The sequence below is a fragment of the Melozone crissalis genome, unplaced genomic scaffold, assembly GCF_028551555.1.
Source record: "Melozone crissalis strain CALT ecotype California unplaced genomic scaffold, PUWL_Pcris_2 ptg000018l_1, whole genome shotgun sequence".
In the NCBI taxonomy this organism is placed as follows: domain Eukaryota; kingdom Metazoa; phylum Chordata; class Aves; order Passeriformes; family Passerellidae; genus Melozone; species Melozone crissalis.
Window position 1 is genome coordinate 9,606,616 of NW_026535796.1, and position 25,918 is coordinate 9,632,533.

General features: G+C 39.1%; 1 protein-coding gene across 1 annotated transcript in view; it reads right to left on the reverse strand.

Annotated features, from left to right (window-relative positions):
- Positions 1-25,918, reverse strand: part of KCNQ1 (potassium voltage-gated channel subfamily Q member 1) — a 329,070-nt gene that overhangs the window by 80,339 nt on the left and 222,813 nt on the right. The window contains exons 15-17 of the mRNA XM_054275920.1: positions 21,622-21,716; positions 20,912-20,958; positions 20,037-20,098 (exon numbers count right to left, since the gene is read on the reverse strand). Coding sequence (XP_054131895.1) covers positions 20,037-20,098; positions 20,912-20,958; positions 21,622-21,716 — 204 coding nt within the window. The remainder of the gene's footprint in view (positions 1-20,036; positions 20,099-20,911; positions 20,959-21,621; positions 21,717-25,918) is intronic.

A 25,918-nucleotide genomic window follows, 5' to 3' on the forward strand; every position in this document is an offset into this window, starting at 1 on the left:
AAAGCACCCAAAACAGTAGCTCATGACAAGTTTGCTTTTATCTCTTTTATGTCCTGGCTTCCCCTTCGCTTTTTAATTTGTGCTGTATCTCAGCCTCCTCTGCAGATGCTGTCTGGTTGATTACAAGCAGACACTTTGTTTTGCTTAGGACAGGGATTTGCTGCCTGACAGAGTCCAAGAGGACCAGGACACATTCAAGGGACTCACTCATTTATTTACTTATTTATTTCTTCTACCCAAACCAAATTCACACTTAGCTAGACATGTATATGCACACACCCACTCTTAGTAGAGAGCTGTTTTTTCATTTCACTAAAACTTCCTAATTCTTGAGCTTTCCTGGAATTAAATCCCTATTTACCCAATGCAGCAAACTGCTTGTTCACCAAGAAATAATATCACCTCACCAGCAGTGCCTTTATGGAAGCAGAAATTATTATAGGACTTAAAAGACAGACAGGAAAACTCACTTTCTAAAATGAAAGCCTTAAGAGGGCATTGCATTTCCTCATTCAGTCAGCATTTGACATGTGCTTGATTGTAAAAGGTTTTATAATAATCATCAAAATGTATATTTAAAATTGCACAATGGATCAGATGTTCTCTCAGATAATAAAGAAAGTTGTAACAAATACATTAGGAGTGTATAGTCTACCCTATGCTTCCTGTGAAATGATAACTCTTCAGTACTTCTGCCAAACTACAACCCTTGGGCCTTAATTTCCTTAATGCTGAATATCAAAGATTTTTTGAAATCTCAGACAAATTAATTGTCTTTTCTAAAAGCAATGCCAACAAAAATTAATTTCTGTCCAAAAAAAAAAAAAAAAAGGACGTATTAGGGAAATCTTTAGCCCTCCATTTTCTGTAGCAGAAAACTTAATTCTGATAAGATGAGATTTTGGGCAAAGGATGTGATTTCTTGTTAATTATGTGAAATCCACGGTATAACTGTCTGGAAAATGATAGGTTTTACCTTCCCAATACAGAGATGCCAGCAGCAAATATCCCTTAGCAGTCATTTAGCCCATGCTCCCAAGCAGCAAACCCTCAGGACTTTCACTTTGTGTGATATTAAGGCCTGCTGGGGGTGATGCCAAGACTGAGACCAGCACAAGTGAGTGCAGGAGTCCTTCCCAGCACTGCCAATTAATCCTGTTTGAGCCCAGAAAACACAGAAAAAACCCCTCCTATTCAAATGTAAACAAGAGAAAGACAAGAGAAAAAAGATGAGTGGGAAGTATCTGGATAAAACATTATGGCTGAGGTGAGCTTGAGAACTGCATCACAGACCTCTGTAAGAACATTGCTGTATTCTCTTTACTGAAGCCTTTATGTTGCATTTAATGCACTTTGTGACCAGGAATAATTCCACAGTATGAAAGAACTCTGCATTTTTTAAAAATCCTACTGTGTCAAGCAAGCTATCCAAAAGAAACCCTTAGAAAGGCAGAATGATAATCAATCAAGGACTTTCTTTACCCAACAAATTATTAGTCACTCATATCCTCCAAGAATTTCTTTAGACCAACAGAGAACCCCAAATCTAGGGATGTCTAGATATTAACTGCAGTAGGCTTTGCAAAATTAAGAAGGAAATATTTCTTCAACAGGAGATATTAAATTATTTCCTTCAGAAGTCTATTAAGGTCCTGGACAACACGACAGTAGGAAGTGACCTAATGGAAGAAGATGTTAGGCCTGTGGTGCCTGCCCATGACATGCTGTGGGATTTGTCCCCAAAGGAAGAATTTGGAGCTAAACATGGCATAGTCTGGATATAGCCCGGCCATTCCCCCACATCTCTGCCAGCAGCAGGAATGCCTCACCATACTTTCCATCCCGCTGGTGATCATGTGCATTTATCCCTCCTGTTGGTCATTGTTTATCCTTAACCTGGATTCTCTGCACTGACTGCCTAAAAGAGTCTATAAAATACCAATATAATAATAAAGAAGCTGTCTATGTGCTTTCAATTCTTTTTATCTATGCATTCACAAAGTAGAAGAAAAGATTAAGAGCCTGAATTTTGGGACTGACTGATCTCAACTGGACCTGAGCAAAGTCCACAGGCTGCCTTTGAGAAAATGGCGTTGTTTGGTGTGTAGCTCTATATTGGCAAAACATTTCATTATGTTACTGCCTCAAAACAGAAAAAACTGTAGCTTGTTCTAGACAAATCAAAGACTGGGGGGCCTCCCAAAACTAAAAAAAACCCCAAAAAACAACAAAAACCAAACCAACATCAAAAACATTCAGCTAAAGGTTGAAGATAAAAATCTCATGAGTTCTACATTTGTGTAGTTTTTATCAGGATTTATGCCCAAGAAGACAACAGCAATAAGAAACAGATGAAGGACAAATTATATATAAGCCAAGGTAGGGTAGAGCCTCTTTAATTCCTGGGGGACAGAGGGAAAGGTAGAAAGAGGGTATCAAAAATGATACTACAGAAACTCAACATTTTAATGCAAATTCTGCTAAATGCAGATCAAAGGCCTTTTTTTCCTTCAACTTGGAAAAGTCAAGTCTTTCAAACATAGCGGAATCTCTATTCTGATGACAAATAATATTTGTATTATAATTATTGAATATGTGAATTCAGAGTGCTTCTCTAATACCATTATATGTGCTTTATTGAAGTAAGTTTTATCATTGCAGAGCAAGAATCCCTTGCCTCTTCCCTCCCAGGGAACTCTTCCTAGCAAGGCATTTGCAGCATAGGATCAATGTAATTAATTTCATTCATTTCCCAAGGCTGTTCTGACTGGAACAGTTTTGATATTCATATAGACACTAAATTTGCAACCTGAGATGTAGGTAGATACATTACTGCTGAATAAACATCACTCACGTGCAAAGAAAAACAGGATGAATTCTAGAACTGGGCCAGAATTCCCTGCTATAAATACGTATATTAACTGTGTGTATATCTAAGAAACTGCTGACACAGCACTGTGGAAAGCACTGCTAGAGGGCTTTCTGCTGCTGCCAACAATGTCATCATAAATCAGAAGGATTCTCAGGAGCAGCTCTGTGGTTAACCTGCATGAGGATACTGAACAACAGCCCATTGTTGCCAGAAAAGGACTCCTTGACACTGCTTGGCATCACCTCACACGCTTAGTGAACCAGACTTTACACCTATTTCTTGCTTAGTTTAAGCAGAGAACAAAAAAAAAGTAATTAGTATTCCATAAAAATCACAACAAAACAGGCACCAGTCAATATCAGGAAAACCCAGTGCTCTCTCCCAACGCTGAGCACTTGTCCAGCCCATTTGTTTAAAGACAAATATTTGAACAGCTTTGTATCAGATGTACCTTTAGAAAACCAGAAACTGAGAGGGGAAAGAGCACAAGAAATGCTTACTTCTGGAAAAGTTTCACTGCAAGAACGACCATCTATGGAGATCCCTGCAAAGATCCAGCTCACAATGGAGCTGCCTGTAACATGAGAAAAAGCAGAAAATTGCCAGGACCTCACAGAGACACCGGGCAGTTGCTGCTCCCCACTGCACACTGCAGCAGGATTGGGTTCACCCCACCTTCTCTGCAGAAGCTGCCTTTAGGATAAAGACTTTCTCAGCTGCCTGGAAAGGGCTCTTAGTGCTATGGTTCAATGTGCCTAAAATTACATGAAATTAATTCAGGCCTCAGCCTCATGGTTTCACCAAAAACAAGGTCCCACAAATACTCCAGAAATACTGAGGCTCTCATAAGTTTTCTAAATTAACCATCATTGCTTTGTTTCTGCTCAGGTACAGTTTTCTAATGTTTTTTTCTAATGTTTCTCAACATGAGGTTTTCTAATGTTTTAAAGCTACATAGTGGAAGTAGCAAAGTTTAGACTGCTGTGCTGGGGGAGTTAACTTGCTGATATTCAAGGATGGACTTACACGCATTGAGGCAATTTGCTAACTTCCCTAAACTGTGTGGAAATATGGTCAAAATCAGATGCCTAACATTTTCTTTTCTTCTTGATGGAATTTATTCTGTAAATTACAGCAAGAGAAAAGAACTTAAGAGCATGCTACTGGAAAGGCAACAGTGCACCAACAGATACATGAGCAAAGCAAACAAGTGATGCATTTCCTCACTAATTTGATGGAATCAGGAAAACGAGATTATAAAAACACAAAGCCTCACTACTGCATCTGTCATAATGCTGTTAATTTTGCTGTTTCTTGAACTCAGCATTTCTGAGAGTCTGTTTCTTTTCTTCCTGTCTTTTTTTTCTGCCTGAGAGCTCTAGAGTAAGTATGAGTATAATTTATTAATTGCATAGTGACACCTTCAGCATCAGGAAACATGGTGAATCCTGTTTTCAGGAATGGCTACTTAAGATCCCTAATCCTCAAACTCAAAGTGCATTGGTGCATTTGCCCCCAGAACAACAGTGCACCAAGATATTTTGCATGAGATACCATTCTCCATGGGTATGCATGTGAGCAGCCAAAGCACACAGGACTCACTGGGAAGGAAATGAAGACATGAGTAGCTCTCACCTCCTCTGACTTCCCAAGAGCCAGAGAACTTCATAAGGATTATCAGATTTGTAGGAATTTTTTTGCTGTTTAGTATTTTCTGAAGCTTTGTTTTGTTTTCTCAAGGGTGGTTATTTTGGCCCTCTGAGGGTTTTATGAATTTTGTCTGCTCAACACTGTCTTGAGACAACTCACTGCTGGGATCTTAGAGACCCCAAACTGATTTCATTGTTGAAAGAGCCATTCACCCTGCAGCCTTCATGTACCTTGCCTGGTTACCTTCTGACTGAGTACAGATCTCTCTTTATACAGGAAACTTGAGACTCCATGGCCCTGTTCCAGGGGCTAAACAAAAAGAGGTTGTAAACTTAAACCAATCTGCCTCCCTACAACTAGCTAGAGAGACTAATTTTCTGAAATCAAATCCTCTTGCCTAGAAACAAAACACACTTTTGGAACAGCTTTGGGTCTACTGGCTACCATGAACCAAAACCAAGCCGTCGTCCTTTTCTTGCCTCTGGAAACCAAGGATAACTTCAGAAAGTCTTTGACAGAAGCAGTCAAACCTAAATGCTTAGGGAAAGCATCAACACCAGCAATCACAGAAAATACACAGATCTAAGGTAAAAAGGAAGAAGCAAAAAAAATGGGTGCAAAATACCATGGTAACATTTCTATGGTAGGGAAAATCCCTTTCCTCAGAGTTGAGAAATAAAAAATCACTGAGAAAATAGAACACTTTTGATCACAACAATTTTTCAATATTGTGTTTAAGAGTAGTTGGTTACTGATGCATAGGAAATAGTTAGAGAAGGCCAGAAAAATCCATGCACAAAAAGTTCTCATTTGTAATAATCCAATACTACTGTGGTCGATCTCTAGCAAAAAAATTGCCAATAACAGTTCACTCATTCTCTTTTTTTACTTTGTATTCAGAAGTTGTTCTTCCTCAGCCTCATCGGTAATAGCACAGGTAGGCAGCATTTACCAATTTCATACAACGACCAGAAAACAGGAACAGAAAGGTCCCTCCCTCGTGGTTACTTTGCAGTTGAAGTTGGGTCTTCTGTTTGTACTTGAATGGAGCCCCATCCATGCTTATCCATTTCATGCTATTATCATGAGGTTAATTACACCATTATCCTAAATTACAGATTGTTTGAGAGCCTTGTTGAACTCTACTCTTCCTGTTTTCATAGAGATTAGCAAGGATAGGTTTAGCTTTTCAGGTGCTCAGCGTCCTCACTGTGAAAAGCTGCTGCCTCTTCAGCCCTGTACAGGCAATATGGCATCAAATTCCTTTTCAGAGCAGAGGTAGGGGCTGACTTCTCAGTGATGCTGAGCCCCCCCAGTGTCTGACACCACCTTTGAAAACCAGGCTATTGGGACATGAAGTGGGGAGTAACAGAACTAGATCCTCCCCTCTTACTTTTGCTTCTTTGAACAGCACAAAAAATGGAAATCAACAGAATAAACATTAGACAATTCTCTTGGACTAAGTCAGCTCATCAGAGCACATGCATGGCTTTTCAGGTGTTTTATAGAAGGATTTAATTTATTTCTCACTGTCCTGAGTAACCCAGTCACTTTAGAATACTACCAGAAAACCAAAATCATGGTAGAAAAAAATCACTAACAAAACACCTGGACAGCCTTGCCAAAAAAGCCTCAAAACATTTCCCACAATCATAAAGTTTCTTTTCCCTTTTTTTCTTTCCCCAGTAACTTTCTTTGTTCTTAAACATCTATAGCTGTTGGAAGGAATACTATCAATCCAAAAACAAAGAATGTGTTTGTTGTTGTGTTTTTCTTTCAGAAAAAAAAAAAAATCTTATACACTCAGTGAAGCTTTTTGATTCTGTGCCCAGATACCAACATTACAAAACATAAGACAAAATTATAGGTACACAGTGTGCCAAGAAAATCAACTCAGCGTGGCTTGCTCAGGCTCTTTGAAAGAAGGCATGCACACTGTGTCACTATTATGATTTAAAATAGCTGGGCCTCCAGAGCCAGCACACTACTGTAGCCCAGCTCAAGGTGCCTGCAGATGCCTGCAGCAGCAAGCCAAGTGATTAGCTTCAGCAGTGCCCTGAAAGCACCACTGTGATTCCTGCCCAGTGTGTATCTTGCAGCTTCATTTGAGTACAAAACAAACTGCCGAAGAAATGAAAGCAAGCGTGGGAGGGGGGAGGAAATAAACCAAGTCTTTTACACTAAACCTCATTATTATTTACTAGGGAGTGCAAATTTCTTGGGTCCAACTGAGAGGGGGATTTTCTACAGCAAAGGAGAAGAAAATGGCGTTTCTCATGGTAGAAGGACTTCTTTTGGGTATAAAATGGGTAACAAAAGCTTACAATTCCCTGAACTCAAGGTTTGCTAGAGGCAAGCAAGAGTCTGTAGGTACATGCACATGCATCACCCTGCCAAAGAGAGCCTTCTCAAATGCTTTCCATGTTACCCTCTCCCTTCTGCATCACTAAGAATCGGGACAACGCCCAGGGAGATTTTGGATGTGCTCTGACACTTCCCCAAAGTTTTTTGAAACTGGAAAGGATTTTTTTTCTTCATTGGCATCAGTTGTTGGGTTTTTTTACAGTGCCCTCCAGCTGCTCTGGTATCCAGGTTGGAATCAAGGTTCAAGCTGCTGCAAGTTCACAGATGTCACAGGGTCCAATACACCCTGTGTTCACCAGCACAGAGAGGAGACACTCTCTGGGCCCAGCTCCCTCAGCCTCCTGTGAGGCTGAAGGAGGGAAGATCCCCATTCCATAACTTATTGCCTGATAATTGCCAGCTCAGCTTAGCTAATAAAATTTCATCCTTAATTACATCTCTAATTAAACCAGTCTCTGTCCTTACCTTTGTACCACCTTAAATTTGTGTTAACTCTCTTAGATAATTCCAAAGAGATATCTACCTGTCCCTTAAACTAATGTATACCATATTCTTCGAGGAGCTTCCTTGATGCTTTGCTGACTAAAATATTGGTCCTGTTGCTACACTTTTCCACCCATGTTCTAAAAGGAAAATATTTCTGAGTGTGACCAGTATGTATCTACCTTGCAGGCATCCCTTAAGTTATTTTAAATACTCACTTTATTGTGAATTAATAATAGACTTCAAGAATTTTTTACTAGAAGGAATCTCAATCCCTCTATTTTCCAAGGTTAGCAATAGCTTCCTCCAGAAGAAACAGTGATTAAAACATCACACCAAATGTTTGAAATAGTACTGTATATGTAGTGATTATATTCCTCTGGACTTACATTTAACCCAATTTACGTGTAATAACTCATCTTGGTAACTGGTTTCCTTTCCCCTCTTCCCTCACTACCATCACACTAAGAAAATGAATGAATCCACATTTTTCTACAATGGTTTCTGAAGTTCTCTACTTTTTTTTTTTTTTTTTTCAGTTCTCCTAGCTATCTACTAGTAATTTATCTAGCATAGAAAATACCTGTTTCATTACTGCTGTAATTACATTGTTTTTATTTCATGTTTAAAAGCCTAGGAATCTATAACACACAAATCTTCTGCTCAACTGTTTAATTCTTTGTCATCAGTAATATCCAAAATCCCAGCACCACTGGAAATCAGAATAGTCCCACCATCCACACACACATGAAAAGGCTGGAACTCTGAAAGCTTTCAGCCTACATGAGCATGCCAGGTTTTACACAGGAGCTGGAGCTAAGAGGTTTGAAGATGTCTTTTTAAGGTTACAATACAGGTCAAAGCTTGGGGGGGAAACACAGGGCAGCTGGAGAGAAAAATTAACTTGAATTATTATCAAGTGAGAGCTGGATTAATTCCACTACATTATGATGATTCTGCACTGCAAAGAGGCCATAGATTCTAAAGACTTTAACTCCCTGAGTGCATCTCTGTGTCTCTGAAGACAGAACAATTCATTTTTTTCTGAAGTTTGTCGGCTGCACTTATGAAGTTAACCCTTATTTGCTTCAGTTATTCATCAGCACAAGCGTCTCTCAGGAAGGGTGTGTGAAAAGTACAGATGAAGAACTTCACTGCATTAAAATCTATATCGGTTGTGTTTAGGACATTGTTTCACAGTATAATTTACACTCCTCTAACATGTAACTCTTCAAATAATATAAATGTAGCAGTCACTGATAGATCTAATGAATTTGCTTGTGTCCTAATTTAATTATACCTTCAGTTATGCCATACAGAAATACTGACCTTCTAAAGGCTGTGGCTTTCCTATTCTTATCTCACAGCCCTTCCATGGCAGTGGAAAAAAAGGAGCCATCAAAATGACTGAAGCACTGCACTTGGTCAGTTTTTATTAAAGCACCTCAGGACTGACTAGGGACAAAAAATGGAGAGAAAAGGAAATTATTTGCTTGGTCTTAGGCAAGAGATCATGCGGCAGCCAAGGCTCTCTTCATTTACCACAACCACTCATGACCAAAACAACCCACTCCAAACCACCAACAAAAGTAGTTCTCATTTTGTTTCAGGTCTGGTGATGTTCTTTAACTGATTTTTCACTGAAATTGTACAGCCAGTGCACAGAAAACAAAATGAAGCTGACCTTGTTTGTAGGAATCACAGTCCTTTTCATTCTTGAGTGTAGCACCACTAACTGATAATCCTCCTCCTCCCCTTTCTCTATTCAGAGAAAATTACTTTCCACTGGCTTTTTTTCTAGCTGCCATGAGATTCATGAATTCCTCTGCACAGAGATTTCAGAAGGCTTGGATTCGAAACCAGCTTTGTCAACAGCTATCTTGGAGCAGCTTTAGAATGATTGTCAGCTCTAGTCAAAACTGTGCTGCAAGGACAGCAGCACCAGAGCTGGCCATGCTGAGTCCAGACACAGCTGCATGTCTGCAGAGCATCATGCCCACAGCAGCAAGCCACGTGTGCATGCAGTGCCACCCAAATGCTGCTTGACGGATCCCTGGGCCCCAGGCCAATGTGCCTGCAGGGCACTGTGTTAGCCAAAAGAGTGTGAACTCTGGGCTACAGAAGAAACTGCAGTTCTTTTGCATATGGGAAAAGGCAACTGTGCTCCTCCCCATCCACTTCTGATACCAAAATTCTGCTGAGAGATTATGGTGAAATCTCTTTGGGATTGGCTGGTTGACCTCAAAGTTTGGCCAAAATTCCTTTCTGTAACATGGAGCAAACACAGAGGAAGAGGATCTGTGATTATGGCTCAGGCAGTCTCTTTTTGAGAAGAAGCAAAACTTCCCCTGGACCATTTCCTTTCTAAGGTGTTCTGCTGTAAAACTCCTCTGGTTGGAGCTCTCTAGAAACTTGGGATAGAAGCAGAATAAAGGCTTCCTTCAGTACCTGGACAACCACAGCATGCACTCACAGACACTGGTGGCAAAACTGGAAAGTTTCCAGACAACTTCAGCTATGATGAAGCAAGGACCCCATCTCCATTCAACCTGACATTTTGAATATATTTTACTCTTGGCATTTTTGTTTTGATTGCCTCATTTGGGAGGATTATCCTACATGATGGTCGAGTCAAGTCAGATGTCTCTGCTGCCAGCATTAAGTGGAGTGGCAAAACTGATGTTTACACATCCCTCTACCCTGGGACACACAGGCTGTGACAACCAGAGACAAAGAACTGTCAAAAGAATCTGCCCCAAGTGCAAGTGAACAAGAGGAAAATCATAAATGAGTGGTGGCTGCATCACGAAATGATAAAGCAGAAAAAGGACAGCCCAGGCAGGGCAAAGAGCCAAAGCACACTGGGACTGGCAGACATGTACAAACACAGACAGAGATGTAGATGTAACTTCTATTGTCAACATATATTTTTATAGGGATAATTTTAGAATACTTAACAAGGCTGTACACATTTTCAGTTTGGAAACACAATCTATTTGTTCACTCTTTTTCTATGACTGGACAAAGGGCAGTATTTATTGGGTGAAGTGTCTGACAAAGCCTTTAGTGCTGTTAATCACACCAGCTTCCTTGATATATTAAGGCTATTAGGACTTAACTAGATAAAGACGCACATGTTACTAAGTGAATCACCTTCTATCTGTCTAATGGAAACCAAGTGTTGATTTAAGTGGAGTCATCTGTTTAAAAAAGAAATTGAAATAAACCCAAGATTAACAGATGTCACAGAAGGGTCAATGGCGAGCAATGTTGGATCCAAGGCTTTTAAAATAGAAACTTATATGAATATTTTAACTCACTAGAATATTGCTCTCTGCTTGACTATGAAAATAAAGCATTTAATATAATTTTGTTTAGCTTTCAAAACTACATGCATAATTATCTATATGTATGACAGTTTCTGTGTCATTTAAGTATGTTCAGTCCTCTCCACCCCTAGGTTCCTGGGCTACAAAATGATGTTAGTAGATTAATTTCTAGATGATTTAAAATGCACTGTCTAAAACAGTCCCAGTACATTTATATTGGCTGGGTTGGTGTGGTTTATGTGTTTATATATGCTGTTCTCAAGTACTGGATGGTTTTAGTATTAGTGGGATATGATTATGTTGAACCCTGCACTGGCCAATATAACTATTCAAAACCAGAGGGGCGTTTAAACACAACAACAAAAAGGAATGCTGATTTGTGGTTAAGTCCCAGACGTGGCTTAAGTTGAATTCCTGGCTGTGCCACAGATGCCACTGTGATACCTCAGGCAAGTCACTTCCTGCACCTTAGCTGTAAAGGAGGGAAACAATATTTTTCTTTCTCCCTTCCCTTCTCTATTTTGTGTGCTTAACCTGTCAGAGCAGGAGCTTTCATGCCATGATGGAAATAACAAAGGTCCATCCAAAGGGAGGCAGCTGATCAAAATGTTACACCCATGGCATGCCAGGTCAATCACACTGTGCCAGCCGGGGCTGCTGGATAGAACTACTAAGTGGAGCATCATTAAGTTTGGGACAGAAAGAGAGCCTTTGACATGGGTTCACAGCCCTGTGCTAACTGCTGAAACAGTGGGATACTTAAAAAACATGTAAATTGTTGTTGTAATCAACAACAGCGGGTAGGACACAAGAACAGAGATGGATTTGAGGAAATTGTATTTGTCCTCTTGGTTGCCTGAGCTCCAGGAGTGGTAGGTATATTTTGAACCATGTGCTCATATTCTCCTTTCCATGACTGCCTACTTTTCTTATCTTCCCTCTGACTCCCCCAGCCCTAAGTAGGAGTCAGACAGCAAAGGCTTCTTCTCCTATTTCTCTTCCTGGACCAGTTTTGGTTTGCAATTTTTAGCTGAGGGTGGGGAGGGGTGGGGAGAACAGAAGGAGCAGATAGGGTGTCAGAAGGTATGGACATTGTGTAAGAAAGGGAGTATACCTCCCTTTTCTCTGAATCTTTTCCAAGAGCTGAATAGATTCCAACCCTGAAAAGACTGCAGCCTGAATAGAGTCCTTTCAGCTCCATCCACTTTCCCTCCCTGATACTCAACTGCAAATGAAAATAAAGTATTTTAATTCCAGCAAGATGACTCCAAAACCAGATCTTTGACAAGGAACAATTTCAACTTTGATGCATCTAATTTCAGTAAAGGTCCATCCTATTGTATCAATTTGCCATTTATGGTGGACTGAACTCATCTGCAACACACATACCAACCCAGGAAAAGCAGAGATGATCTTATGGTCATTTTTTACCCTTTAACCTATAAGATAGACAAATAAAAATTGTCTGTGTAGCATGTTGTGCACATGTGTTGTTCACTTAAATGCCTTTTCTCTAATCAGCTCTACAGGGTAGTCCATACAACTGTTCCACATTCTCCCTCGGCACATGCACCATGCATTTCCATTCCACATCAAATGTAAACACTCTCTGCACAAGAATGATGGAGGCTGCGTTTCAAATCTTGCTTGGGTTTATCTTTGAATGCCAGACAAAACAGGCTTTATGTGGTCTGATAAAAGATCAAGTCATCCCCATTTGCAGACCTTACATCCACTTGCATACCTACTCAAATATAAACACCACCAGCAGATTCCCAAAACAGCAACTAATCTGAAGATTGTTTAAAAGATTATTAACTGGCAAGGCATTATTTAATTCTTTCAATTTCCCCCCCTCCCCAAATTCCTAGATTTTACAGGATATATTGCATGTTAGCTAAAATTCCTCTGAGATAAGCAGGCATCTGTGGGATCATAAGTGCACAGCTACTGCCAGTGTTAAGAATTTTATATATATATATATATATGTATGTATGTATGTATATGTATATATATATATATATATGTGTATGTATGCATATGTAACACTTTGAATTTGTAAAGGTTTACACTCTGTCCTCAGCATTATGCTTCCTAACTGCTGTCTGCATCCAAAAATGCTAGAAATTTGCAGTAAAATCTATCAAAACTCACTTAAACAGAATTGTTCTCCTTAGAAGTATTTTTTTTTCTTTTTTACTCTTCATAGAATCTGTAGAGGAGTGTCACAGAAAAATCATGCAAATGAGTCACCAGAGCTTAATTAGTCATTGCTTTCGAGTGCTAGCATAGCCTCTGTGTGCTAGCCTGAACTACCTTCAGCCAGTCTTCTTGAGAATAAAGATCATGTTTTGTATCACTCAATTTCATTTTTCAGTGCTGAGGAAGTGTACACTATAATTTCCAGCAAATAAGCTGATAAGGTGCAGTTCTCTCACTACCTGCAGCTATTTATGCTCAATACTAGATTTCTTCTTTTTCTATATAATCAGATTTATTCTGATCCAAGAGCTGAGGCTTTAGAAACAGACCACAAAACACAAGTGCTTGTAACACTGCTCTGCAGGCCAGGTAACTACACCTAAGCCTCTACACCCAGAAACTCTCCTACAGGTTACAGAAAGCACTTAACATAGCTTATACTAAACCATTTCAAAATTTATGCAAAAAATGGACTGGTTTGAATTCGTGCAATGATAGGATCTAATGATCTTCAAAGAGATAAAATTGGTGCTAACAAACAGATGCAAGTGAAGGCCACTCCAAAGACCTTGAGGTCTTTAAGGTATGGCTCTGCCAGCCCTCCCAGGAACAGGGTACTGCTTACACAGCCTTTGTAAACAGATCAGACCCAAGACACAGCACAGCAATGTTCCATGAGGCTGTGCAGGGGACCCAATCCAGCAACAAGCAGTTGTATATAAAAAGCTAGGATAAAAAGGTATTTTGAACAAATTTCTCTGCCCCAGTCTTGTTTGTAATGCAAAGCTTGTAGCACAGTCTTAAAAATAAAAGCATAAGAAAATACATTTGCATAAAATCATAGTTTTCCTTTTTTTTTTACCAACTTATCCCTGACTACTGTTTGAAGTACTTGCTAAACTGGAGTTTACATACAGACATCCTGTTTAATAATCCTCAAGTGAGTCTTTCTCCATGGCTTTGCCTAATCTCTCTCTCAGTTTGTTTCTATTCTAGCTACTGAAGCTTCTGGCAGCAGTGAATCCAGCAAGCAATTATTTTTTTGTTTTAATTTTTTACCATGTAAAAATTTAATTTTTTTCCCATGTCTGATAATTTTATTTTACTGTAGCTGGCAAGACGGGGAGTATAGGACACTGGACACAGAAATCTGTAGTTTTCCATTGTTTACCTACTGAAATATCATCAGATTGGTAAGAGAAAAGCTATTACAACTGTAAGGCTGCCTAACGACCTGGGCTGTTGAAGGATGTGCTTAGTTTTAGTTCAATTTATAGAAAATGGGCATCCTCATCGCAAAGTTCAGCACGGAAATTGCTTCCGTATGCTTGTACTTCAGCATCTGGAAAAAGACTAAGGATTAAATTAATAGGGATACTTAATCTTCCATATGCCTCAATATTCCTCCACATCCCCCAGGTTATTACTTCTGCATTATTGCAAGAACTACATACAAGATGAGTAACTGCTTGGTGGTGTTCGTTTTGATTTTTATTGATTTCAGGTATCTTTTAAAACTCCCAGCCAAACCCACAGCTTTTAGTTCCATTTCTCAGTATTGGGAAGGCAAATCCTCACACAGCTATTGCAGAAGTTGACAATATTTAATACCTGAAATGCCTAGTGCATGCTCAGCCTGTAAAGTGCTGAATATTTCCATGCCAGACACTTTCTGAAGCCATCTCTCCAAGTGATGGTTTTAACCTTGCTTTCCAGCACTGGCCAGAAAGTTGGGTTGTTTGTCAGTCTTTTGCCATCAATATCTATTCAATTAAATTCAATTAATTAATTCATTACTATCCAATTAAAAAGAAAAAAAAGCGAAAATGTGCAACAAGGGCAACATCAGTCAAGGCTATTCTTATGCTTGCACTAATTGCTCTGCTACCCTAGGAAGCATGGTAACTGTTCCCAGGCTACAGAATGACATTAAAACAGAGGAAAAACCCACCAAGGTTTGATCCTCTGTTAGATAATGCAGTTGTTTCACATGAAACTGAAAAACTGGCTGCACATGAAGAACTATTTTAGGTGAACAAGCTGTCAACATGAAACTTGGTATTTTTGAACTCAGGATGATGTAGATGGTATAATACTTTCTAAGAGGTTAAACTATCTAATACGTACTCATTGGGTTGTAAGAATGGAGCTTTAAATAATGAGACATAAATAAGTACAGATCTATATTTTCATTTATGACAGAAATGCTGTCATAAAAGTAACACATCCATGATGCCGAGCAAAACTATGTCACAACAACCAAAAGAAGTCATCTCAAAGGTATACAACTTTAATAAATCTTAATGCTTCTGCCTAGCCATGACGAGGGAAAAATAAAATGTTGGCTCCTCAGGTCAAAGGAATGACCTATCACCTTTAAATGCTCTCTGCAGCACGTCCTAAACTTTTCTGCATTGAATGGGCTGAGAGCTCATCATTAGAAATGGCATTATTAGAATCTGCCTTATGATACACTAAAAAGTGGATTTATTCACATTACAGTAAGATTCCTCTGCAATGTGTAACTCAAGTTCACACATTTTCAAGCAAATCAACAAGATAAATAAATCAGATATGAAACCTTTTGCAATGGGGAACTGTTAATTGATTAGAAAGCAAGAGTGGAAAAGAGCAAGAATGAAGTCAGAAACTAGACCTAGACTTGTCAATGGTCATTCAGTTCCTTGGAGCTGCCTTCAACATGGTCCCAGTCAAGCTGGTTTCTAACACATGTATGTATAAAATCAATACTCCATTGAAACAATTACAGAAAACTATTTAGCTAGAATAATATGTCATACCATGTACATAAATGTTGTAAGATACAGCATTCATCACTTTTTGAAAGCCACCTCAAACAAGCCTTTGCACCTATTTTTCTTTAAAAGTTACATAGTCAGCATTCACTGCAAAAAAGGTATCAAATATTTATTATATCCTTACAATTTTACTGGCCTCTATATGTTTAGCAATCACAGACATGGTAGATGGAAGACAGGAAACCAAATCAACATAACCAGAACTCAAAAGGCCTGTGATGAGTACACTGCCTTCCAGCTTTGGCTTCCAAGATCAGTTCAGATTTCCACTAGTCAACTCAACAAGCACAGCGGCACATATCTTAGGGTAGATGTTTCCATGTGATAGATGTGTTTTTAATTGATTTTAAAATTGGTGCTATCTGCTTTCCAAGTAAATCTGAGAAAATGCAATGATGTCTATGTTGCTCCTTGGGTTAGTACTGGTTAGAATATAAGGGTTCACCTTCTCAGCTAGAAGCATGCAAAATGTGTAAAAGTTTGGAATTAATATTGTCCTACAGAACTGTTTGAGTCACATTAAAAGGTGTTACATGTCTCATTACCACATATATCCTGTACAAATAGAAATCTCCATTTAAATCTCTACAATACAAATTTTTGCAACTCCTAATAACTCCTAATGTTTCATGCAACTGAAAAAGATTATTACAGGATTTTAATTCTGACCTTGGCAATCCTCGTATTAATACTGTACTTACTGTCAGATACAGGAACAATTCTGAGTACATAAGAAGGGATGCCCAGAAAACTGCCTTGGATTGCTAGAAACCTTCTTGAAAGGCAAACTTTAAAGGGTTCAAGTCATTGCAGAAGATTAAGTTCTATTTTCAAAACAACTTAACAAAGAGGATAATGTCTACTGCTCAGAATGGTTTTAAATTTTTTTTGTAAATCTGGGTTGTGTTATTCTACTCTGGGAGGTCCACAGGCAGGACCTATAGACTGCTGGGGCAGTCTGGTTTGCAAGGACAACAGGGAGAGTCCAGGGACTGACCGCTTTTAGCCTTCACTGCATATTCTAGATGATTTTGTGCAGTGCCCATATTTGAGACTGAATTTCCTTAGGGCAGCCAAAGCAGCAAGCCTGGCTGATCACCTGAGAAGTGCAAACTGCGCCTGTTATAGCTAAATTAATGGCTGGCAAAAGGCTGAAAAAGAACAGATTAATGTGAAAATTAAAAAGCTAGCATTGCAGTCATTTATAGCCAAGCTAAAATTAGTGCAGTGAAAGGAAAATAGGAGCTGCAGGACACGGAATTTCCCAAGTGTGCTGTGGGCTTGCTCCTGGCTGGAGCTGCTGGGCACACCCAGAATTAAGTCCCTGGCAGGCAGCGCTTGCGGCATGAGGATGAAGAGTGCTGTGTGAGGAGGAAGGGCACTGTGCACACAGAGCTGGGCCCATCTGGAAAAACTGTTTTTGATTTTGAGCTTGGTAGCAAGCCAGCTGTGGCCAGGTTCCTTGAGGGTAGGCTGAATAGTCACTCACAGATGTTTCAAGGATGAAAAGAGAAGGCTGGTCACCACAAATAAATTGATTTGCTGCTGTAATCCTGCTCAACCACATTCCCTGAGGTATCTGCACGCACGCTCTTGGACCACTGGCACTTGGAAGGGGACGTGAGCCCCTCTGGGTGCTGCACTCCTGCTGGTACATTCCTACTGGGCAGCCCCCTGCACCCAGCACAGCAGGACACCTTTAGGAGAGCACAGCACTTGCCACCCCCTCAGCTTTGTAAGCAACAGAGAGCAATGGCAAAGTCAAAATATGCCGTGATTACAAGCTGGATTTCTTTTCACAAAGGCCTACCAGGCTGCGCAGTCTCTAGTCACATTCACCAAACCACCTTTTCAGGGTCTTGCCAAAATTACAGCATTCAGCAGGAAGGAATCTGCAGGAAGGTTCTTGCAAGTGTGATTCATCCCTTTGGCTTTTGTATGAAACAATCTTTAGGTTCAGGATCACAAGGTGTATATATCACAAGGTCGAAGTTTCAGTGCACAAAAAACTCTCTCCCTTACATGAGCATACTCCTAAATTTACAGCAGAAAACACAACATTTTGCTGATGTCAATACTTGAAAATTCAGGTTTTTGCCATAAAGGATCATAATTTTTGTAAATACACTGCTGTTTAAGCTTTTTATTTTAAAATGTCCCTTTTAGGTGCCATCCCCACTGCACTGCTGGCTGTACATAGCCCTCCTCTGACTTACAGGAGATTTTTGAAATGCCTAAGAGGTATTTAGATGCTGACACTAGCCTGCAGCACTGAAAATATCTCCTCCTGCAGTCCAAGACTGAAAAATAATTCACAAACCAAATGGGATGAAACTGTTTAAAATATTTTGTCACCTCAAAAACCACCTGATATCCTTAAAAGAGTGTTCAGCTCAGGAAGGATTTAACTGTATGTTGAAAGCATACCAAGCACCATGTACTTTATGGGAAAGAGAGGGCCAATCTCTGAGAGCAAAAATACCAAAAAATTAGCTTTGGCCACCATGTACAGCTGCAGCAAAAATGTGATTCTAGCATTGCCAGTGTGTTTTTATGTTAACCACTGTTTGCTGAGTCCAACTGAAATTCTCTATTTTTAGCCTTTCAGCTACTTTCAGATAAAATTCCTGCAGATAGGACTAGCTGTATAGGGCAGATAACATACAACTCTGAAACCACAGATGACCTCATGCAACTGCAAAGAAAGAAGGGTCTGTTACTTAAAACAAGGCTAAAATTTAACCCAGCTATACTAAAATTATACAGGGAGTGTTTTACAGTCCCATTACAAGACATAAAAACCCAGTCACCATAAATTCACGGTGTACTTATTTGTAAGCATGTAAAAAAGAGTAATTAATAACCCCCAAACAGCTTATCTCTGAGCCAGTACAACACGAAGGCTTTCCCAGGCTTGCTGGAGATTTTACAAATACCGCTGAGAAGCTGCTTTAGCTGCCATTTGAGAATTATTTGTCCACACTGAAAAGTCATTGCTCTTTGTCACAAGTCACAAGACATTTCTTAGTGTTCCACACTTTTAGTTGACATTATGGAGAGAAAATAAATAAATGTAATCCAAACTTTCTGGAAAGGGCTTCCATGTGTAAGAACACATATTAACCACAGATGTGAGGGAGCACAACACAGTGATTCTTTTTTGCGCTGAATACACTCTACTTTCCTCTCTTCAACTCTTCCCCTGTGTCCCCCATATATCAAAAGAAACCAGTTTCCTTTAAAACACCATTATTTCCAGGAGAGTGAAGTGCAATTCTGAGTACTGTCATTCAAGTTTACTAAAGTAATGCAGGAGAAGTGTGTAAGGAACAGGCATGTCACAAGTGAATCAATGCAGATCAGGGTGCTGGTTTGTAGTCCTTGGGATGTACTGCTCACAACTCTTTTGGTTTGCAGAATATTTGCTGATATTTCTTCAGAACAAAACCTTCATGAGGTTACCACATACTTCCAGTGGAGGAAGAAACACTCTGAAAGTTTTTTTCCTCAGGAAAAAGTTTCAGTCTTAACAACTAAAGAACAGATACTAAGGTCCAATACATGAGTGAAATAACTCTAAAGTAAAGAAATGCTTTCACTACCTAACCAAATCACTCTAAGAGATCAGTAAAAGATTCAAAATATTCTTCTTAACTCTTCCTTTCTTTCCTAAATACCAGCATAGGAAAACCTGTATTTTCTAACAATGACACAATCTCTACCATGACAATGAACCTCTACCTGTCATCTATTTTCTCAAGCACAGCCAGCATTGAAATAAAGGCTTACAATGCACTTAACTGTTGTAATTATAGAACAAGTCTGATTTTTTTTGTATTCGTGTCACTTGGAAGGAGAAACTCCACTTATCATAAGGAATGAAAACCAGGACGGAACAAGGTTTGCTATTTCCCTCTCTAAGGAATTATATGTGGACTTATGTAAACAACAGAGCAAAGATCAAAGGCAAATCTTGGGGACCATAATATACTGAGTTATTAAAGGAACAGAGCCTTTTATCTATTGTGGAGGAAGGAAGTAAAGCACTGAGACATATGTAATATATGCAATTAAAAATAAAATACCCAAGTGAGTCCCAAAAGTGACTGAAATCAATTAAATTCAGGTTTCTTTCCTTATTCTGTTAAAGTGATGAGAACCAAAAATGCAATCTGTGACAAAAATTCGACTCCATCACCTGGAAAAGTCAGGCATTCAACTCTATTTTAAGCTGAATTTTCCTTCACATCCTATGAAACAAGCACTGTTCAATCACAAACCATGTCCTCATTCACTGCCAGTTCAACTGAGCCTTACCTTGTCCTCCACTCTGTTCAGCCTGGCACCAACCGTGTTATTTCCTCGATCTTTGCTTTTCTCTGTGGAACAAGAAACACTTTCAAATTAATATATGGTGGTATAACAAAATAGCAGCAAACCACAACAGGGTGTGTTTAACTAGCCCACCAACACCGTGTAACTGAACACCCTTACCAGGTCGATAGATCCATTCCTTAAAAGTAGTTTTCTGTTTCTTTTTATAGCATTGGCCCACGCCAGGGCTTTTAATAGCCCTGATTTTAAGGCATTTTTAATCTTAGTTTTATGCTTTAACCACAGACAGCAAAAATGTTCCCAATTTAGTTAATGTTTTAGTTGCCACTTAAAAACAATCTGCCACTATGCAAAGGACTCTACAGCCAAGTTGCATAACACATTTGGTAACATTCTATCTTTTCCCCCCACTATAAACTATACAGAAAGATGAGTTTACAAATGACATAAACAGAGAGTTTTCATTAGTCAGACTTGTCACAAACAAATCTAGTCCTTTGTGCTCCATTTCCAGTGTTTTTTCAATGCTATCAAAGATCTATGTGAATATTACAAACTTCATAGGAACTCTGTTCTTAGCACACCAATTTATTGAATATATGGTGAGTCTCAGAAAGACTAGAGCCAATATTTTGAAGACTTCAGTGAAAGTAGGTCCTTTAAGAATCTAAATAAAAACAACCCTAATTTAAAAGTGTTGATGACTAAATATAATTGCCCATGCTTAATCTTCAGAGCACAACCACTTGGCGTGGTTTAGAAGATTGGCAATAAAATGAAAATTACTTGAGCAAGTATTTTCCATTAATTATATGTTCATCAGATTGATTTTAGACACATTCTTTGTATTGACTTACCTGAGACGGAGATAAAAAGAGATGGCTTTCCTATGGACTGGTCCAACCTATAAAACCAAAAGAAACATTTTTGGATTTTATCAGTCTGAACCAGCATCTTCACCCTCTCTAGCTGGAGCAGGGAGGTCTCTTCACAAACAAGCAAAGTGAAGTTCAAATAATTTTGGTTTGTCCTGTGAGCGAAGCAGTTGCTCTATGCTAAGAGTAGCTTGAAATAAAAAATTTAGTAGCAAAATGGAATTTGAATTAGATTGCTCTACAGCTTCTTGAACCACTGTAAAGTTTTACCATGCCCATTTTCCATGTGCTCAGCATTGATTTGTCTTTTCCTTGTTATTCTTCGGCTTTCTTTTTGCATCTGTCATCTCTTAATTGGCTCTTAGGGGCAATTCTATGAGAGCAGGTGACAGTATTGCACTCTCCAGGTGTAGAACAGCCCCGGTGATATAGAGATTGCAGTCTATAGTCACAGCTAGCAGGGACTGAGGTAATACATCTAAGTCCCAATCATCAGATTTTTAAGCTTTTTGCCTTTTCCTCCCTGTGTGAAAAGAAAACTTTATGCAAATACCATTTTATATTCCCTAATTGTGCACAATCTTGCCAATATGGCACCTTCAACCCTGGCTTTTTTTTAAACATGTGCCCCTAATTTACAAACGTCCTCCTGCTGCTGGTCATGGGTACCAAGAGGGGCTCTACTGACATACCTCCTCTGCAGCTCCTTGATTCGCACCATCAGGTTGAGGTGGCCCTGAGAGTACTGCTCAATAACATCTCGGACATCGTAGGGCTTTCTGGCTTGCTGTAAAAGAAGAGACAAAAAACAGGCCCTTAAGTGACAAGGATGGACAAAAGGTCTGTGGCAATGTAGATGTTTTTGAAGAGTAAACAGTAAGTTCTTTTAGCACTGTGTAAATATGTGAGTTATTTTGATTGTTGCCATGATCACACATTTTTGGTGGAGTAATTCTGACAGTTCTCATTTCATCCACCTTTTTGTTACCACAGGTCTGTATGCCTTCCAAGAGATAATCCACCACAGTGGAGCTCAAAAGGACTTGGAGCTAAAAAGAGTTTATCTGGCACTTGGTTCAGAAGCCTGTGCACACTCTAGTTCCTTCTGGAAACAAGGTTCATACTCCTTGGCCACTGAAAAATATTGGGTCTTGCACATGCACAAACCGCTGTTCTCAGTCAGCAGCTGGGGCTCACAGTTCAGGCCTTACCATGGGAAGTTAAAACACAGTCCTAGAGGAAGGTGCCTGACTGATTTCCTCTTCCAGAAAGACTTGCTGAGCTTTCAAAACTGCTGGGAAACACTGGTGTAAGAAATGCCCTGTGTCTGGAACTTACACCTCATACATGGGAAAGACTTCATCTGACCTACTATTCATAAAAACAACTTTTGTGCACTACAGAGGCACTCGTATCAAGATAAATGCAATAGTATTTACCTGCAAGACTGACTGGGAAGCAAGTTAATGAACATGTTGAAGGGTAGGAACAAATTAAAGGTATCTTAATCCTACATCTAGAATCTAGAGTCCTATCAGTGCCAGAACTGGTGTTCCCAGCACAGGAAAGACATGGACCTGTTAGAACAAGTCCAAAGGAGGCCACAAAGATAATCAGAGGGCTGAAGAACCTCTGCTATAGACAGGGTGAGACAGTTGTGTTGTTCAACCTAAAGAAGAGAAGGCTACAGGGACACCTCATTGGAACCTTTCAGTATTTGAAGGGGGCTTTTAAAAGATGGGGACAGATTTTTACAAGGGCCTGTAGTGACAGGACAAGGGGGAAAGGGCTTCAAGCTGAAAGAGGGCAGGTTTAGATTAGCTATTAGGAAGAAATTCTTAAGTGTGAGGGTAGTGAGACACTTAAATGGGTCGCCCAGAGAAGTTTTGGATGCCCTATCCCTGGAAACATTCAAGGTCAGGTTGGGAGGGACCCTGAACAACCTGACTGCATGAAGATGTCCTTGCTCATGGCAGGAGGTTTGTACTAGATGACCTTTGAAGGTCCCTCCCAACCCAAATTTTTCTATGATTTCTGACTCATTTGTTATGCTGTTTATAGAAACACTGCAGATCATTTTCAAGGTTTTGTAAAAACCTTGGTAACATTGACTTACAACTTCTCTTTTCTTACATTGTTTGAGAACAAGGAAAAGAGTTTTCAGTGGTAGCTTCTAAGATACCAGAATTTGGATCTCTTTTGAAGTCTCAGAAGTATTTTGTCACCTGTACTTCAAAAGCCGATGTCTCTGCTCTGCTCTATCTTACTTCCCAAACTTCAGGATTTCCTAAACTCCATGCCATAAATACTGGGTTTTTTTTCCCTAAGCCAAAGGAAAGTAGGATACCATACAAAAACAAGCTGTGGAGACTGTGGCATCTTCATTCAGTCCCCTGCACCTGCCTGGGAAGCAGTTCCCACATTTCAGGAATGACTCCTTTAGTAACATCACTTCATCAAACAAAGTATATTTCAGTGTCCCAGATTCCCCACCTCAACTGCAAGCCTTGGGTGAATGTGAGACCCTCTCTGGTGGGAGGCTAAGCAGGACTGGGAAGTACTTTAATCTAACCAAGGAGCACAGAAGAATTCCCAAGCATCCCAACTGCTTACACACACATAAATCATAACTAACATCCACAAAGAAAGAAATATGATTCTGCCATGGCATAAATCTTGTAATCCTGTAAATCTTTCCATGGACTAGCACTGTAAACATGATAATATTAACAAAAAAAAAAATTTCTTGGATTCTTTTTGTACTATAAATAAGCAAAAGAGAAATCTGCAAGTTTGAAAACTGCAAGTTCAGAAAAGGTGTTCAGTAAGAATAAAGATGCAGAGCTTTCTCCTGCCATCCTCATCCTCTGACACAGGAGTCTGACAGTAGTGTAAGTATTTCCCCACCTGTTTTTCATTTACAGGGCTGCCTCTCTCTCTTTAAAACAAGAATTGAAAACCTGGAGTAAATATATTAATGAGGCTAAACTTCTGAGTAAGTCTGGGTATTTAAGTCAGTACTGATTTTTCTGTAACTGCTTCATATTGAAAGCTGATCTTCTACAAGAAAATACTCTTGCTGTTGACCATATAAAAAAAATGCAGCAGGCAGCAGATCAGTATGGAATAGACAAAAGCAGAAGCCAGTCCCACAGCCTTCTTAATTGCTTCTCTTCCTTACATTTGGTCCTCCACTAATTAAGCAAAACTCATGGCAAAACTCTTTTTAAATGCCTTAGAATTCCCTCCATCATAAATGCCAGTTTTTAAAAGGCACAAAATCCAATGCCAAACATTAAATGTGCACCACTGGCTGTGGCTGTTGTTCCCTAGTAACTGCATGGGCAGGGAGGCAGACCTGGGAAAGGGGAATCCAGGAAAGGGGAATTTCTGGGAAATGCAGCCAGGTAACATCAAATAAAATGGGCAAAACACCCTGTGAAGCACAGGACACTGAAATACACAGTTTAGTGCAGTCCAGTATGGAGATTAGAAAAGATTACACACATAATTCATATGAATCACATAGTATGAAGAACTACAAGACTATAAATGTAAGATTTTCCAGGGAAATTGTAACAAATCAGGCAACAGTTATGTCATTGGTAGAACTGCAACCTGTATTTTTAATTTATGCTATGTATAGAATATTTGCCATGGTAAAAATCATTCCACAAGTTAAAACGCTATTTTAGAAGGAAATTAATTTACTCAATTGGAAGAATTTACATGGAAATAAAATTTAAGAAGTTTTCAAAATGAAAATGGGAAATCAGAACCAGTTCATGGTCTCTGTATCTGACGGATATCATGGCTGCATCTATGTACATTAGTTTTAAGACTTCAAGAAACATTAATGGTTGGAAAACACAAGGTTATTTACTCATAAATCAAGCTAATGGGATAAATGAGTATGGAAACGATTTTTTTTTTTCCAAAATTCATTTGTAACATTAGATTGTGTCAAAAAAATCTGCTTTACAACTAATATATAAAATTCATTTTTTGGTAGGTAGGGTGAACAAAGCCTAGAAAAGCATTCATTTCTAAGTCTGCTTTCCCTCTAATCAATAAAATCCTTCCTTAACCATAAGTCGTTAATCTTCACTGATGCGCGGGACTTGTGTTGAATGTGATCATTTGTATAGAATTTGAAACAGTCCTACAGACTTTACAAGAACATAAACACATCCATAAAAAAGGTATTAATTCTTTATATTATTATGCTGGGTTCATGGGTTATACATGGGCATCCTCCTCAGGACTATATTTAAACCTTGACTTTAAATATAGCCAAAATGTCTCTCCTCCTTCTTAAAGAGGAAATGATACTTCACAAAGACTTGCTTTTCATGTCTTTTGAAAATCTTTGCATCCCTGTTTATCTTTCCTTTATTTCTTTTATTTATTTATTGAGATTTAAACAGGAAGGCTTTGCTTTCTAAGTGGCTTTTGTCCTTCTGATGCCATCACCCCCTGTTATTAACTGAGCACTTCAAAAAATATATCTGGTCAAATTTAGGCCTACAGGTGTGTCCTGCAAACAGCTGGTATAGTTTAAGAACCATGCTGAGTTCATGCTGGGACTTATTTTGCAAAATTTTCCTCTTCCTCTTCTTCTTCCTATGCTGTCCTACTAAAAGGTTCAGAGGCATCTCTAAAACATACTCCTTTAAAGTGCTGGCCTTCCTTAGTGTTCCAGCTAATTTTAAGCATGAATTGCCCAATGGACTTCAGATGAAATTGGGTTGTGATTTTTTTCAACAGTTACAGGAAGAAAATATCTGAATTTTCTTCTTTGGAACTTATTTTTTACATAATTGTAAAGCTTAGAAAGAAAACACCTACTAAAAACCAGCTGTACAGAACTCTAAAATGCCAAAAGATATATTTTTAAAATGCTTCTTCTGCTTTACCTTATTTTTGGACATTACATTATTCAGCTTATTAGGAACAGTACAGTCATTACTTGGCACATGCTAAAACAAT